Genomic DNA, 16,531 nt, shown 5'->3' with positions numbered 1-16,531 from the left:
ACTTCCGGCGATGGCAGCGATGGAAAACGCTAGGGGATCTGGTACTGCTGAGGGCGATCTGCAAAGCTGAAAACGCCCAAGCCTGAGGGAGGTGCTGATGGAGATGAAAAACACTAGGTTGATGTGGACGATGATGAAGACCAAAAACGCTAGGGGTGCTGAGGGGTTCTTGTTGAGAAGGTGCTTGTTGAGCGGGAAGCTCCTGCTGCCTCTTTTGCTAGAAAGTGCTAACTTGGGTTTGCTTATATATTAACATAGCAAAATTGCCCTACCTACTATTGTTGGGAAGTCACTTAAAAATAATAAGTGAAAAATGTCAAAAATAGAGAAAATAGGCTAAATGAACTGGAAAATTCCCCTGACTGAATCTGATGGATTCTGAAGGGAATATTGACGATCATGCTGTGTGCAACCAGAGGATATGCATCTACTCTAAGTGACTGGGCATGCACGGTCTACGAATAGACTCACAAAAGTGCCAGATCACTGCTAAATCTAGACTGACTGGATTGATTGAACCCTGATCATGCTGTAGCTTGTCCACGGACACATAGGGTTGGATGTGTCACGTGACAGGCTTGCTTCAAAGTCCATATACTGTTTCGAGTAGCTAGAGGGGCAGCGGCCCTGGACATAGCTGTTGGTTTCTCCTTCCCACTGTGTGGCAGGGATCAGACTGAGTGGACTATGGATACAATGTTGGACTGGCTTCAGGTTGAGGCTCTGCAGTTTTCTCACCACACGGGAGACATGGGAGTAACAAATTTGATATAGACTCTATGGCCGTTGACCAAGTTCTCTATGACACCACCAAACACAACAGGATTTAGACACATTGTGGCACACTTTTTTGTAGACATGCAGAGTGCACCTTGCTATGTATATGTTCATGAGGACTCCCAGACAAAGGATGTATCTCTATGGATTGCCCGCCTAGCTTGGGAATGGGTCCATGACATATAGTTCAGACACGACTTTCTAAAGGTCGCTTGGATGCAGTTTACTCCCCATCCAAGCCTGCCTTGAAGATTGCGAGATTGGTTGCTATGGCAGTATCGACCTTCTCTCACTGACCTCATGAGAAGTTGCAATTTTTTGTATTTTGCATACCTATCATCAGTGTTTGCATGGCTACTAAAATAGGTCTATGTTCACATAAAGCGGTGGTTTTTTCAATTAAAATACTTGGACTTAACTACACACACACTAACTTCAATCTCGCTTCCTCACTCAACACCAGATTGGTCTCGAAGTCCGGCGACCTTGCGGTATTTCTTTATTATTATAAAGAGGGGAAATACAAAGATAAAGTGCTACAGAACACTTGACCTGTACATTGCTGAATTTCTCCTGTTTTGGGAAGATTTCAGCAGCATAACGGTACTATAGCTTACTTAGAACAAGTCCACAGGTAGGGAAACACTTCCACTGATCTAAACCCTCTCTCAAGAGCCCTAAACAGTCAATTCCAGCCCACTGTAATTACTGGTTCAGGCTTGTTTTCCGACCTGTTTTCTGCTCTATGCAGTACCTGTGTTGTCCCCTGTGTCTTGGGCCTCGTGCCCCTTGATTTTGGTGATAATCAAGGCACAAAATAGTCCCAAAACAGTCCAAAAACAGCACTGATTTAGTGCTGATTTTGGTGTCTAATCGAGAGGTTACTACCCTCTCGCGTTCCTGCTTTGGAGTAGCAGTTAGCTACTCCTGGTCCTGGTCAAGGAGGCACTTGCCTCGGCATAAAAGCATAAAACCCACACTGCTGTACATCATGTCATAAGATTAGCCCTCTAGTGGCGCATTACCACTGTCGATAAGAGTAAGAGAGAGGCAGGAGGGAGTAAGCTCAACCACCTGTGCATGAGAGACAAGGAGGGGGCAGCAAGCAGTAGCTTTGGTACCTGCAACAATCCACCATGCGGTTGAAAAAGCAGCCCTCATCTAGATTTCAACGCTGGTAACTATCCCCTTTTGGTAATTGCACAAAAATTCCCGCATTTGACCTTCTAGGCTAAACATATCTCAACTGGTTCTTCAGTTGACTTAGCGGTAGAGTAATAAAATGTTTCTCTTGTCATTCTGAAGCTAATGACGTGAACACATTTCAAGGCCCAAAAATAGTAACTCTTTAAATTTTAGGGATCACTTCCATTGCATTCCTTCGGGTCTTCTGACCATCTTTCAACACTGTGACCACGTCTAAAAATGCAATCTGGCTCACATATAGTGACTTTCAATTAGTGTTCACTCACAGGAGCGCACATTTATTTCCGGCCAGGCACTTTGTCTTGCACCTTTCCCAGTGGCCAAGCACACGGTCTTGATCTATTGCCCATTCTATTCTTCAATGCTAGTTCTAAGGCTAACCATTAGTTCAATGTCCCAATGGCTGTCTTCTCTGGCTTTGCAATGGTCCAAGAAAATTGGGGGAAAGCAACAACAGCAAAAGAAAAGAAATAATAATAATATATATAAAATAAAGAAAGCAACTGCAAGAATATCACCACTTGGTGACAACTACACCCATATTTACTCATATATAGTCTCATGGAATGTGCAGAGGTTAGGTGGACCTTTTTTTACGCCAGAGAGGTCGACTCAAACAGGAGCTCCAGAGATGCCTCGTGGGTGGAGCGATTGATATGCTTATGCTCCAGGAGCATCACTTGTTTGAGAGCCATTTAAGGCGTTGTGGATAGATTTGTGTGTGGTCGCTATGAGACCTTTTGGTCAGCTGCTATTGGGCCTGGTGGCATTTAGGGAGGTGTATGTATGACTATTGTGTACTCATGCCAGTAGGCCATTGTGGACAGAGGCATCAATATGCCAGGTAGGGCCTAGTGGGTCACTATGGAGGTACATGGTTGCCTTGCGGGTTTTCTGAACATTTATGCGTCCAACCATGCGAATGCCCTGGCTGAGTTTTGGTCACATTTGGTGGAGTTCCTACCTCATGTAGAGCAGTGGTGCATTGGGAGGGATTTCAACATGGTTGAGGACCCCTCAGACAGGATCGGAAACAATCATGCTACTTTACATGGGGATGAGTTAGCTGCTTGGGAACGGCTAAATATGACCTTGCGGATTTCGGATATTTGGCAGCATGCTGGCTTTGCATGACCCTCAGACAACCTCTATTTTTCCAGGTCCAGCTGTAGAGTAGGCGGAGTGAATCTATCCAAGATAGATCGTATGATAGTGAGCACTTTTGTGACTTGGGTGGTTGAGTTTGCATTTCTGCAGGGACTACTTTCTCTCATCACTCGCCAATGATCCTTACTCTAGCCGACAGACAGAGGAGTGACAGTGTTATGCTACGCAACTCTGAGAGGATTTTGCTGGATACAGAGCTCAGAGAGTAGTTGGTTACGCTGTGGATCGAGAGTCTGGATACACAGGGGGAGGTTGCTGTTAGAATGGCCAATGGCCTCAGGGAGATTAGTCGTTTCTTTCCCAAGAGTCAGTAGCATGGCTGAGTGCGGCCCAAGATGAGGAGAAGCGACTACGTCGGGCGTTGCCTCCTTATAGAGGATGCATGAGTGGCACCCAGGTAGTTCTTGGATGGAGGACCAGATGTAGTAGGCTCGACAGGAGTTGATCACCATTGAGGAGTGGCGCCATGAGTTTGCCTACCACCGACAGGCATCTCAGTGGACCCAAGCAGGCGGCATAGTTACAAGAGAGTTTTTTTAAGAAAGTGGGTCCTCGTCATGCACAGACCAGTGTTCGCTCATTGAGGAGACGGGATGGGACGGTTTCCATAGAGCCCGAGGACATACGGGTAGTAGCTACTGACTTCTACTAAGAGCTGTTCTAAGCTGAGCCCCAGTCAGAGCATAGGATGCATGTAGAGAGAAGGTGTGGGCACAGATGCCTTGCCTCGTCACTCAGGAGATGCGGCAGATACTTGAGAGGCAGGAGCTTCAGGAGGCTCTCAGAGCACTCCCTCGGGGTAGTTGCCTAGGAGAGGACGGTTTGACTCCCAGCTTTTGCTCGGAGTACTGGGAGGTGCTTGGACAAGACCTATGTAGAGCATACCAGCACATTTTGCACACTGGGGAGATGCCTCATAGCATGAGCGAGGGTTTGGTCTACCTCATCCCCAAGGAGGGGGGATCTCCTTATGAGATTCGACAGTGGTGACGACCTATCACCAGTCTCAACTCAGCCTACAAAATTCTTGCAAAGGCTTTGAGTTTGAGAATTCAACCACTACTTGAGAGCATCATACATGAGACTCAGACGGACTTTGTCAAACGTAGTATCCTTGACAATATCTTCATCTTTTGGGAGGCGATTGCCCTCACTTGCCTAGGAGGAGAGGATCTTGTGGTGTTCCTTCTCGACTTTGAGAAGGCCTACGACAGACTTGACTGAGACTTCTTGGAGGGCACTTTGCGTTGGATGGGTTTCCCAGATGCATGGATCAGAGGGGTGTCTGCTCTCTACAAGTGTGCTCATAGTCAGGTGTTGCTAGCAAGAGGTCGAGGGGAATGCTTCATGCTTACACGCTCAGTACGGCAGGGCTGCCTTCTTGCCCCTTCTTGTTCTTTTTTACGTAGAGACAATGAGCAGATTTTTGGCCTCACAGGAGGTTGGTTTGCGTGGCCTACAATTACCCATTCGGGGAGAGGAGCTTTTGGACGCTGAGTTTGCTGATGACTCGGACATGTTTTTGGAGGGCGGTGAGGCCAATTTGCATAGGTGTGAGCAGGCTCTGGAGGTGTTTTGTTGTGCGTCGGGAGCATTGAGACAATTGCTTTTTGGGTTGTGTGTTAGAGATCTTCTCTTAATATTGTTCGCTACTTGGGTTGCCAGGCTGGCTTGGACTTGTCACCAAAGCAGCAAACTGCCCCCCTCCTAGCCATCAAGAGGAAGCTGTTACATTGGAGCTCGACGAGGCTCTCTCTTGTTGGCAGGGCTGTTGTAGGCAACTAGGTTCTTTTGGCCACCATGTGGTACATCACATCTTGCTGGATCTTCTCGAGTTCTTGTATCAGCCAGCTAGAGAGGCTGATCAGGAACTTTTTGTGCACAAGGAGAGAGACACAATTGGCTCGGGCTGTCACAAACGGGAGCGCATAGCAATATAAAATATACTCGGATAAATAAAATTTATCACTTAATATGGAAGCCAGAGCATATATATATATAGAGAGAGAGAGAGAGAGAGAGAGAGAGAGAGAGAGAGAGAGAGAGAGAGAGAGAGAGAGAGAGATAAGAGTGAGAAGATCGACATAGTACTGGGGACCAGAAGATGGGCTGGTCCCCTCCCGTAATAGTATCTTTATTACTGAGGAGAAGTCTATACAAGCACTTGAACCGAACGTATTACCACGTTCGTTGTAGAATAAGACTTGATGGTTCCCGAAAGCCTCGGCTTCCGATTCCTAGGGCAAAACCCTATTCCAAGGAACTTCCGTTCCTTATTCCAAATCCTTGAGAACCAAGGTTCTCGCCTCTGGATCACACCTTCTAGACTCAGGGCATGGCATCCCTGCAACTCTTTTCCGACTTTGTTTCCAGAGTCATGTTCCTGCAGAATAACTCCGCTTTCTTGGACACGAAGTCCTTCCCTTGGGAATTTAAACTTCCGGATCACATCTCGAGAGTCTACCTCTCTTCGATCCCTTAATTATCTGAAATTTTCCTAATTATCACAGGTTTTTAACACCTAATTAACCACTGATAAATATATCACAACAATTGAAATCAATTTACTAATTTCCTCTATTTAAATTGGTCAAAAAACAGAGTAATTCTACCTAATTAATTAGCTAGATTCATTATCTGAGCTTTTCCTAATTATCAAGGGTTCCTTAACACCCAATTAACCACTGATAAATATATTATAGCAATTGAAATTAATTTACTAATTTCCCCTATTTAAATAGCTCAAAAAACAGAGTAATTCTGCCTAATTAATTACGAAAATTACTCAGAAAATTATAGGATAATTTTTCTAGCTTAATGACTGTCTAATGCAACTTTGATAATTACCTCATCTTAATCTAAGCTTAATTAATATATTTATCATTAATTCATGGTTAATTTGGCTAATTTCAGCCATAATATGATAGGATAATTAATTAGCTTAATATTACTAAGCTTAATTACAATAATCAACAGAGATTAATTAATTTAAAGAGGTTTAAGGAGCATGCATAAGTCTAATCTTTGATTTATTAACAATTTATCTTAATCTAACCTTGCTAATTAAGAAGGATTAGGTTAATTACCGTTAGGGTTAACTTGGGTACGAAACCCTTGGGCTGATCTAGCTCTAGTTCCTCAGAGCGCTTTTATCCTGCAGAGGCTCATGCCTTCCTTTGCTCCTACTCCCTCACGAAGAGGAAGTACACATGCAATCAAATACTTAGAGATCATAACATAAAAATCGTACCTTCAAAGTCGCGACGCTCGTAACGCAACTCGGTTCTCGAAAAAGCAATTCCCCTAAAGAGATCTCTGCATAGAAAATCCTCTCTTCCAATCCTACACACAAAAGAGGTGTGTTCTCGGGTTCCTTCTCGTAAATCAGCCCGTCTACGACATTTATGGGCTGAAAACAGAGAAAAACAGCAGCTTGTCTCGATGGAAACACGCTCCGTAGGCACTTCTTCGCGAGGGAACTCGCGCACTGGGTCTTGGCGACATCTGGTATACTTGGGACAGCCATGGGCATCACTGGCAAACGTCCTCTTTGCGGGTGAACTCTGTAGCAGCATCTTCTTCTTGCAAAAACTGATCCTCCCCCTTGAGTGAGGGCATGAGATGCTTTTATAGCTCCCGGCCATGGGCACGAATAGCTGCTCGCGTAGAGATCACGACCGTTTTTTCCGTGTGTGTGTGTGTGTGTTTTTTTTTTTTTTTTTGGCGCTGTTCCGCTAGAAAAAGAGAGAGAGAAAACACTGGCTGATTTGTTGCCTTATTTATCAGATGGCTGCCCACTTATTAAGTGGGCGGCCGGCATATTTTAAAAATAATCTGAACCTGCCCAAAAACTCAATAAAACCTTATAAGTGAAAAACAATGCTTTCACAGCACTTCCTAGGCGTCTCTGGATGCAATCACATGCGCAATTGCAATGCAGACATAGACTTCCTTGCGGGAAAGCATTTGCTTTCCCGAAAAGCAATCCCGCTTTCTCAGAAAGCATCTGTTTTTCCTCAAAGTTTCCTCTGAACCCATCTTCATTCAAGTGCTTGCTTTTCCTTGTGCACAATTCTAACACAGTTCGGAATTTTCTATTGACTATGGATATCCCCTTTTCTGATGCACCCGTCACCCACCTTGTGACGCATCAGAAATACCCATCACCTAGTCACTTCCTACTGAACTTACGGTACAATCTCCTTCGCGATGCTCTATGTCACCCATCCTATGACGCATTAGAGATGTCTGTTCCCGGATGGTCGGATACTTCTTCTCGATGCTCCCTGTCACCCATCCAATGTGACGCATCAGAAGTACCCGTTCCTGGTGGCCTTACAGATATTCCTTCTCAGTGCTCCCGTCATTACTTTGAATGATGCACTAGGAATACTCTGTACTCGGATGTCTCCAGTGAGAGAAACCCTCTCTCTTAAAATTCCAATTATTCATTTGGAATTATTTTTCCTTGGTGTTCCAAGCGAGAAAACCCTCTCACTTATAAATCCAATAATTCATTTAGAATTATTTTTCTGTAAGATAAAGCCAATTTAGCAACACGGGCCAAAGTCTCTTGACAAGTCATTGCCGTACCTTGCTTTTAGGGGAGGTTGGGTATCATCGATCCTACACTGCAGAGTAGAGTCCTACTTGGGAAGCTCATTGTCAAGGGTCGTTCGTCGAGGGGAGGAGCCTTGGAAAGAGCTCTTGTTACATAGAATCAGAGGTAGAGTTCCACAGATAGGTGGCCCTTGGAGCCCCTCCACTCGTTGGATTTTCATAGAGATGCGTAAAGTGGGCGTGAGAAGGAGATGGGAGGACCATTTCGCGTAGATCTTACTTCTGTCGTAGGAGTAGCTTTTTTTGGGGGGGGGGGGGGGGGGGGGGGGGGTACTTGAGCAACACCAACTCACATGCATAAGAGCGCTTGAGACAGCCTCTTACATGGAATCCTTTGGTCGCCTGGTTGGCAATAGATGGAGACATGGGGTCCCATGGTAGAGAGTCGTGCCTGCACCCTGGGAGATTGGTTGCAGTTTACAACTCTTTGTGAGGAGAGGTAGAGCATCCAGCTACACAGCATGAGGGGGTGTATAGAGTGTGTCAGAACATCGTCGAGGCTATTTCAACTAAGTGGCACACGCCTCTCGAGCCAGCGGCTCCCAGCTGGATGGGGGCCTTTACTCGCCTTGAGGTCCTCGTCACCGTTCGCGCCTACTCCGACTCATGCCCTTGCATGTTCTTTGAGGTTCAACGAGAGGGTCGCCTCCACAGAGGTTCTTTTGAGGCACCTGAGATAGTAGAGTGCTACTTTTAGCAGATTGGAGTCTTGGCGATCAGAGGGAGGATATATGTGCTTGATCCTGTCTCGACAGAAGTTGAGACTTGACATTGGAGGCTTTGGGCTTGGGAAAGTTGCCCTCTCACGAGTGTAGTGGGACCCTAGGGAGTGGTTTTGGCGGGACCCTTTTGCTTAAGTAGATCACTCAGGGACTCCTTTTTTCTCGTATACAGCACGACTTGTGCGCCACATTTTTACTGCTCGGAGAGAGGCCCGCCTTGCTAGCAGGTCATTGGTAGGAGGGTCTCATAGCTGAGTTCCTAACATACTTTTGGGAGCGCTTTTTGGACAGCAAACAATCGAGGAGAGTCACCATGTTTCAGTGGCTTGTCACTCATTGAGCTACCGTAGTGGGGAGTTGGTTGGTCTATTGTGGCCATCCGGTGGGCTTTGCTGCGTGTGACCATCCAGCGGACTGTGCCGCGTGTGACCACGCACTTGAGTCACATAGGCTAGCCCTGTCGTCAGCAAGTCAGTACATTGGGGGGCTGCCGCTTGGTCCACCCTCATGGGCGTAGCACTTCGTTTTGATCTGTCCTTAGCTAGTAGGATGATTGTGATACAGGAGGGCTGGCCCGCACTTCAGCTTGTTATAGAGCTTATACCCCAAGAGTGGAGCAGTGATAGAGAGCTTTGCTAGGAGCTTATTTGCAGCGTGACTCTCTGGTTCATATGGAGAGCCTGTTGCTTCCACATCTTTGAGGCCTGCCTCATCTCCCCCATGGAGATTGTATGAGATATATAGTTGGAGATGATGCATACACTTCAAGGTCAGATATATCTTCTTGGAGCTTATTGAAGAGTGTCGTGTAGTGCGGTGCGTGTGGTTCCACCTACGCCTGTCCGGATCTATTGCTGCCAAGCCCTCCGTCGCTTCCGCGTCTCGTCGTGGAAGCTGTCGCACGCGCGCTGATTGCCGTCGTAGCTTTGATACCAATTGAAGAGTGCCGTGCAGTGCGGAATGCGTGTGGTGCGATGCATGCGGGAAGGGGAAGAAGAAGGAGTGCAAGGTGTGTGAGTAGAGTCAACCTCAAAGTGAGGAGCTCCTTATTCTTGGTGTATGTACAAGAATAAGGTGATGGTCAGTGGGTGGGCGCCCATAGCGTGGGCGGCCGGGCAAGGCACAGAGGCCTTGACACCAACACTTATCTGCAGCTTGACTCTCTGGTTCATATGGAGAGCTCGTTGCTTCCGCATCTTCGAGGCTTGCCCCATTCCCCCGGTGGAGATTGTACGAGATATATTGGCTGGAGCTGATCCACACACTTCGAGGTCAGTTCAAGAGGCTACAGGGCATCTTTGACCGCATGCAGGAGCGTCGCGAGCCATTTCTACGATTTTGGTGTCCAAGGCCTTTCTACACCATGGTCCATGGGGATCCTAGATGGCACTATCGGCCACCTGTGTGGTTGTTCCCCCCTCCCATATCTTGATTTTGTCTTCATTGTTCATATCTCAGTTTTTTATGGCCTTTATAAGAGTTGCTAGGGCCTCTCTCCGGCAGATGAGCTTGGGAGCACCGCTAATAAGAGGACCCTTGGACATTGTACTTTATGAAGCATTAATAAATAAAGAAAAACCGAAAGGGGCGCCAATCTTTGGGGCGAGTCTCTTTGGGCGCGGAACTACGCTGTGCCGTGTTGTCTCTCTCAGTTTGTTCAGTTCTTTCGGTTTTCTCACGTGTGTTGTGATAGATTTTTCGACTTGGAGTGTCCAAGTTTGTTTCAACTTTGACCGAACCTCTGCTTGCCATGAGCACGTTTTCCATTTTCTTCAGCCATGCACTAAATTTTTGTTGCAGTGTAGTTCCAAATAGCTTTGCCATAAGAGATCCAAATTATAGTCTGATAGTTTACTTTGTTTACATCTCCTTCTTTATGTAGATGCTTGATCCAATTAGTGGTCCAATCATGACCGTGCCATGGTGAAGTGCAAGGTTAGACATATCATAAATCCAACCATATGTTTTCTTTCCGGTTCATTTAAACATTTTTGGAATCTGACCTGATTACCTTGTAAATCCTTGCAACTGGTCAAGTTTTTGATTGCCCCACATATATCCTTAATGGTAAAGAGAGAAGATGCACATGAAATAGAATTGTATTGCGGCATCACGCTTACGTTTGGATATGCATATAGTATGTTACAATGCATATACATGTCTACGAGTGTCAAATTACGATTTTTTATTTTTATTTTTTTTCAAAATACTCCAGATGCAAGTTCTATAAGCTAGTGAAACTTATGGATTTACTTTCCATCTTCTTCACTTTGTTTCGAGAAGCCCATCGTATGCATTTACATGCTTTTGATAAGCCTCTTTGTCATTGTTTGTGCCCAAGCCTATTTCCAACTTTCAAGCATCTTGATATTCATTATCAAACCATTTGTTACTAGGGCAATGTTTGCTGACAAACCTTGCTACGGCATGTGTATAAAGGATTGTTTTGCATAACATTAAATGCCACTCTTGAAAGCTTGCCGTGATACGTCTAAGGATGCATCATGGTGAAGGTATGCTTCATAGAAGCACACACCTGCTTGTTTAAAATGAGTACATAACATATAATGGTTGGATCCTGTGGGCTCTATTATCCAATGTAAAATTTTGAATGCTATGCGCAATGTTTGCATGTAGTTATTCACATTATTATCATTGTGCTTTCTAAATGTAGATCTATTAGTGTCTTTCCATGGCGATACACCATTTCCAATAGGCATGCCGATACCTATTATACATACATAGAAGATATTTTCCAAAATGTTTGGGGTGCTTTCGTTATTGCTTCTATTGATGATATACATGAGTAGCATCATTTTCCACGACTGTGAACTTTGTTGAAAAAAATCCCTATAGTTTGCTGTAGCCATTGCTTATATAAAACAAGAAAGATTTAAATTATGGGAAATTTATCAATGTAAAGTGCTGTTATAGAAGCTCCTTTTATGGTTAGAAGATTTTACTTCAACGAGTAGAAGGTTTTTCCTCTTCGATTGAAGCTTGAATTTGCCCAATTTGGAGTTGTATGAGAAAGTTATGGTCGAAATATTTGATTGTTGTCTACTAGGTAAAAAATGAGCGCGCACACACACACACACACACAGAGAGAGAGAGAGAGAGAGAGAGAGAGAGAGAGAGAGAGAGAGAGAGAGAGAGAGAGAGAGAGAGAGAGAGAGAGAGAGAGAGAGAGAGAGAGAGAGAGAGAGAGAGAGAGAGAGAGAGAGAGAGAAGATTGATGTTTGTTAGATTTTTATCTATAGCAACCTCATTGTGTGATATGATTAACTTTATTGTTTTTTTGTGAATGTAGGAGGAGAGGAGGAAATTTTGGAGTTTTTTGAAAAGAAATTTGAAGTTGCCTCAACATGTGGTCGTGATGTAACTAAAGCAGCCATGCATCACCCTTTTCCTCTAAAGTTTCTCTTGGCACCATGGATGTACGGACACAACTGCTTCAAAAGAATCAAGTTTGGTATTGTTCAATATGTAAGAATCTTGATTGAGAGAGAGAGAGAGAGAGAGAGAGAGAGAGAGAGAGAGAGAGAGAGAGAGAGAGAGAGAGAGAGAGAGAGATTGATTTTATTACCCAAAGTTACATGTAGTATGTGTGTGGCTCATGAGTGATTCTTGATGCTCCAAAATTGTGGCGATGAGAGTCGCAATAATGGAGAGCCCACACTATGGTTGGGAGAGGAAAGTGCGTAGGTCTAAGTTATAATGGCTACAAATGTGAGGGAAGCAAGTTTGGATGTGACCAAAAGCTGAGTACTCTAGTAGTGTGGTTACTCAGACTGTCGAATTTTTAGTGAGCATAATGTGCACAATTGATTTGACTCTTCTCCATTGCCCCAACCTCCAGTCGCGTGCCGAAGGGAGTGAGAGCTAAGCTGAATAGCTGCAATAGTGCGTATTGTTGACAAGGGGATATGCTCAAGCATGTAAGTGTGAGTACGGTTTCCTCTTTCAGTAAGGAACTGGTTTTGTAGTTGAGGGCAATATGAGTGGTGTAATGTATGAAGTGTGACTCAACGGATTCCTCCCAAGCCATAATACATTGGCGTTGTAGAAAAGCTTCATTCACGTGGGAGTCAATTGAGGGTGTAATGCATCCCATCTCCCAAACCACTTCTTTATGTCTTGCATCCATCCTGTGCTTAAGATCTTGCTTTTATGCGTCTTTTGAACTTTTTTGCTTGCTTCCCATGCAATTGTAGGAAGTCGATGTGGGGTTTTGACGCATCTTTATCATGTACTCCACAACCCTTTCCATGTCCGTAACCTCAATTGGAAGAGATCCCGACTCAAGAAGTAGGAGCATATATCGTGTTTGTGTCTTAACTTGGAGAAAGTTTGTAAGAAAACGCTTTTGGAAATTCTCACTAGACTTTGAGATGCTCTCGCCCTACACTTCAACAAGAAGCGGTGTCACCAATGTGTCCCACACTTCAACAAGAACTGGTGTCACCAATGTGTCAAAAAGGTACTTCTTGAGAACCCAACCCTTAATGTTTCCCGCATTGCACATGTTCTCAAATGCATAGTACGCTCCTTTCCCACTTCCAAACGACCCATAGCACATTCATGCCACTTGTGATTGGCCGGAACCTCAAGGTCAAGGTACTTAAAGCTCTCAACAACTTCAAGTATCTCATTGTTATACACAGTAATGGCTTCTCCTTATGGTTGGTTTTCACAAGCATAACCTTTGTTTTGGATTCATTCACAATCAGCCCACTATGCAAGCAAAAGTTCTCGAGGACGACCATAAACTTTTGTGCATCCTCTAAAGTGTGTGCTAGAAGCACTACATCATCCGCATACAAGAAAAACATGATTACCGCTGTCAGGAGTTTTTTGGAGTAAGAGATTGTGCATATGTACATATCCATGCATGGTGCATCAAATAAAGAATTGCCAATTTTTCAGAGCCAGGTGGTTACGTGGGGCCCACATGTGTGCAGGTAGGACAACATGTACATAGTGCATCGATTTTCACTATTACCAGTACCAGTGTGTTTTTTCTACAATAATGAGGAGTTGGTAGCGCGTAAAACTTCTCGAGGAAGCTATCCGCGGGCCGACGACATGAGGTAAGCAGGTGCGTCAGATGGCATCTAGTGGCGTCAGGAGGTCGAACGGGGTCAATACTTGCACGTGGAGAAGTACGGACACAACGTGGGTGTTTTCTTGTGATACTTATGCAGAAAGGTCATCATGAGGACCAATTTTTGGGGCCACTTCACGTGGTGGCGGGATGCATTATTGAGAAAAGTTGAGTGCCAGGTGTGCGGATAATGCAAAAAGGTGACAACTATGCACTGCGAGGTCAGTTTTTGGCTTGTTCGGGGTCCGTTTGAGGTCAACTAAAAGGCCAAGGGTGCCCAACTAATAAAGCTAAGTGCGGGAACTGAAAAAACAGAGAGAAGACCAGAAAAAACGTGGAGAAGAGAGGAGGAACAGCCGCAGGTGTGTTTTTGGGGTTTTTGGAGCCTGTTTTGGCCATAAACTGCTCATCCGAGGTCGGATTTGAGCACTTTGACATTGTAGACTGGGGTTTTGGGCCGTTCCGGACGCGATGGCGCTGTCCATTTTGCCAAATTCCTCACTCTTTTCCTGCTGTTTTTTTGTGTAATCTTCTCCGGTGAGTGAAGCCTCTGCTTAACTTTGTGGTTGTATCTGGTGTATTTCTTCAATATTGTGTGAGCTATTTGCCCCATTGGTGTTGGCCCAAGCTCAATTGTATCTAAACATCAGAAATTCTCCTCTTTTGAGCTGAGTTTTTTGGGTGTGTGTGTGCGTGTGTGTCTGTGTGGAGTGGGCAACTGGATAGTCTCTCTCCTCTCACTCCAGAGGTGTGCTCCCTGTCTCGGCCAGGTGTGTTGTGTAAGCCGAGTGGTGCCCCATAGTGTGTGTGTGTATCATTCCAAGAGTGTGTCGGATCGTTATAGAGGCGCTGTGTGTGTTTTCATCCCGCTCACATTCTTTTGGTGCCTCCACAGGGGATCTTCTTCGAGCACCTTTTGCTTCGAGCTTCAAGTCTCGAGATTCGGGATTACAGGTTGCAGGTTGCAAATTACAGGTTACAGGGACAAGTATAGGTACAGGTGATTCAGACAGGTACAGGTAGCTGGAGTACAGTGATATACTAGCATTGGTGTCACTTGCAGTTGTTGTGGGTATGCATCACCTGGCGCCTGTTTGAGCGCATTTTCTGTTGGATTGTACGTTACTTGTGGAAACTGCCATGGTACGCCTTTGTGGAGCCATATATGGTTTTATTTGGCAGTCCCAGCCATTTCTGAGACTTGGTCTGGAAGATAGTCATTTCTGAGACTTGACTATACGTGATTTGCATTAGCCTTTGTGTGAGGGTCGATGGCGTGAGGTTTTTGTTGAGCCGGGGGATTCTCAAATGTGGAGATCCTTTCGGTGATACAGGTAGTTGGAGCACCCGTTTCGTGACCTCGCCATAGGCTATGTACTAGTGAGTCCTATTTGATGCTCGGGTTCTATGGTTGATAGTTTATGCATACATATACAATCTATATTTTGGGTTCCTATTGCTCTACTTCTGGGGAAACTCTGCCAAAATTTTTCCGAGTTGTGATGGCTGGTTTTTTTGGTCTTTTGAGTCATTTATGTTGTGATGCTGCTGAAATTTTGGCAAAATCAGAGGATAAGACAGGTGTGCCTTCTTGGGAGCTGCATAGTTGGCTTTAATGGATGATCAAAATGGACCTCAGTTCACTCCTTTTCATTTAACTCAAAGAATCCAGATAAATGTTCATGTGTCCAAGAAGATTTTTTTTCCAGCAACGCATAGTCTTTATGTTCGGGCCAAGAAGATTACGAGAGATCTTGGAATGTCCTTTGCCTGTTGTAATTCCGATGATCAACTATGAAAACTCATTTGATGTGCATGTGTTTGTCCTTATCTGAAGTTGAGCTTCATTGAAGTTTCTGGGAATTGAGTCAGTTAACAGTCTTGGGTTCTTGTACGTGTCTTCAAAGGGGTTCTCAAAGCATTGAAACTTGGGTAGCCATGGCTTTCTCTTATCCGGAATTTCATGGAAGAAGTGGTGAAGATGCGGAAGACTTTCTGGAGCAAGTCGAGGTGGCATGCATAAGCAACAATATGTGTAATGAGGACAAGATTTTGAGGCTATTTGGATTGCTTTTGAAAGATGAGGCCCGTGTTTGGTTCATGGATTTGGAAGCTAAAGAAGCAGTGGCTTCTTCTTATGGTTTGAGTCTTGACAAGTTTATAGAAGCTTTTTTAGAGCGTTTCCAGGTTTTTGAAGATGCAAATGCAGTATGGAATGAGCTCAATGCTCTTAAGCAAGGTTCTTGTCAAGGTGTTGATGCCTATGTACAAGATTTTACAGATTTATGGACTCGTTGGTGTGTTGCTCTTAAGGATGAGACCCCCCCTTGTTCATTGAAGAATTTTTTTTTTGTTGATGGTTTGTCACCTTGGTTGCGGTTCGAGGTTGAGTTGAAGAGGCCCGAGTCTTTTGAAGATGCGGTATGCATTGCAAAGCACAAGGAATGGAAGTTTAAGCGTCTTGAGGAACATGGTATCAGTACAGGTATGCATGTGCAAAATGGATTTGGCATGGAAGATGAAGTTAAGCCTAAGCAAGTGAAAAGTAGCCTATCCTATGATGTTTCTCGTTTCTTCCCAAGGTCTATTGTGAAGCGTAAAGAGGTCTTGCAGGTTGATAGGTTTATGGAAGAGCCTAAAGAGGTGAGTAATGCTTTGGATACAGGATTGAAAAGTCTTGAAGAGGATGCATTGGCTACTTGTGTACCTTGTGATTCTGGGTGTGAGTGTGAGGTCGAGGTTATTGATGATGAGCACGTATCTTTGGATACTAGTTCCTTGGAAATTAGGGAAGAGGGCAAGGTTGAGAGCCATTTTGTGGATTTGTTGGATGTGGAGCCTGTTTTGAAGCCATATTTTGATGTATGCGCAGTGATTGAACCGATTTGTGAGCATGATTGTGGTTTAGAGCAGGGATCTGTATTCTTGGAGATTG

At 44.7% G+C, this 16,531-nt stretch overlaps 1 protein-coding gene across 2 annotated transcripts in view; it reads left to right on the top strand.

Moving 5' to 3' along the window:
- LOC147452786 (organic solute transporter ostalpha protein (DUF300)) overlaps positions 1–16,531 on the top strand; it is a 166,651-nt gene that overhangs the window by 41,559 nt on the left and 108,561 nt on the right. For both annotated transcript variants that reach the window (XM_086518369.1, XM_086518370.1), the window contains one exon: positions 11,803–11,978. In XM_086518369.1, coding sequence (XP_086374495.1) covers positions 11,803–11,978 — 176 coding nt within the window. The remainder of the gene's footprint in view (positions 1–11,802; positions 11,979–16,531) is intronic.

Source organism: Adiantum capillus-veneris, chromosome 8 (genome assembly GCF_014529385.1).
Source record: "Adiantum capillus-veneris isolate H3 chromosome 8, ASM1452938v2, whole genome shotgun sequence".
NCBI lineage: Eukaryota > Viridiplantae > Streptophyta > Polypodiopsida > Polypodiales > Pteridaceae > Adiantum > Adiantum capillus-veneris.
Note: the sequence above shows the minus strand (reverse complement) of the source record. Positions and strands in the feature narration are given on the sequence as shown.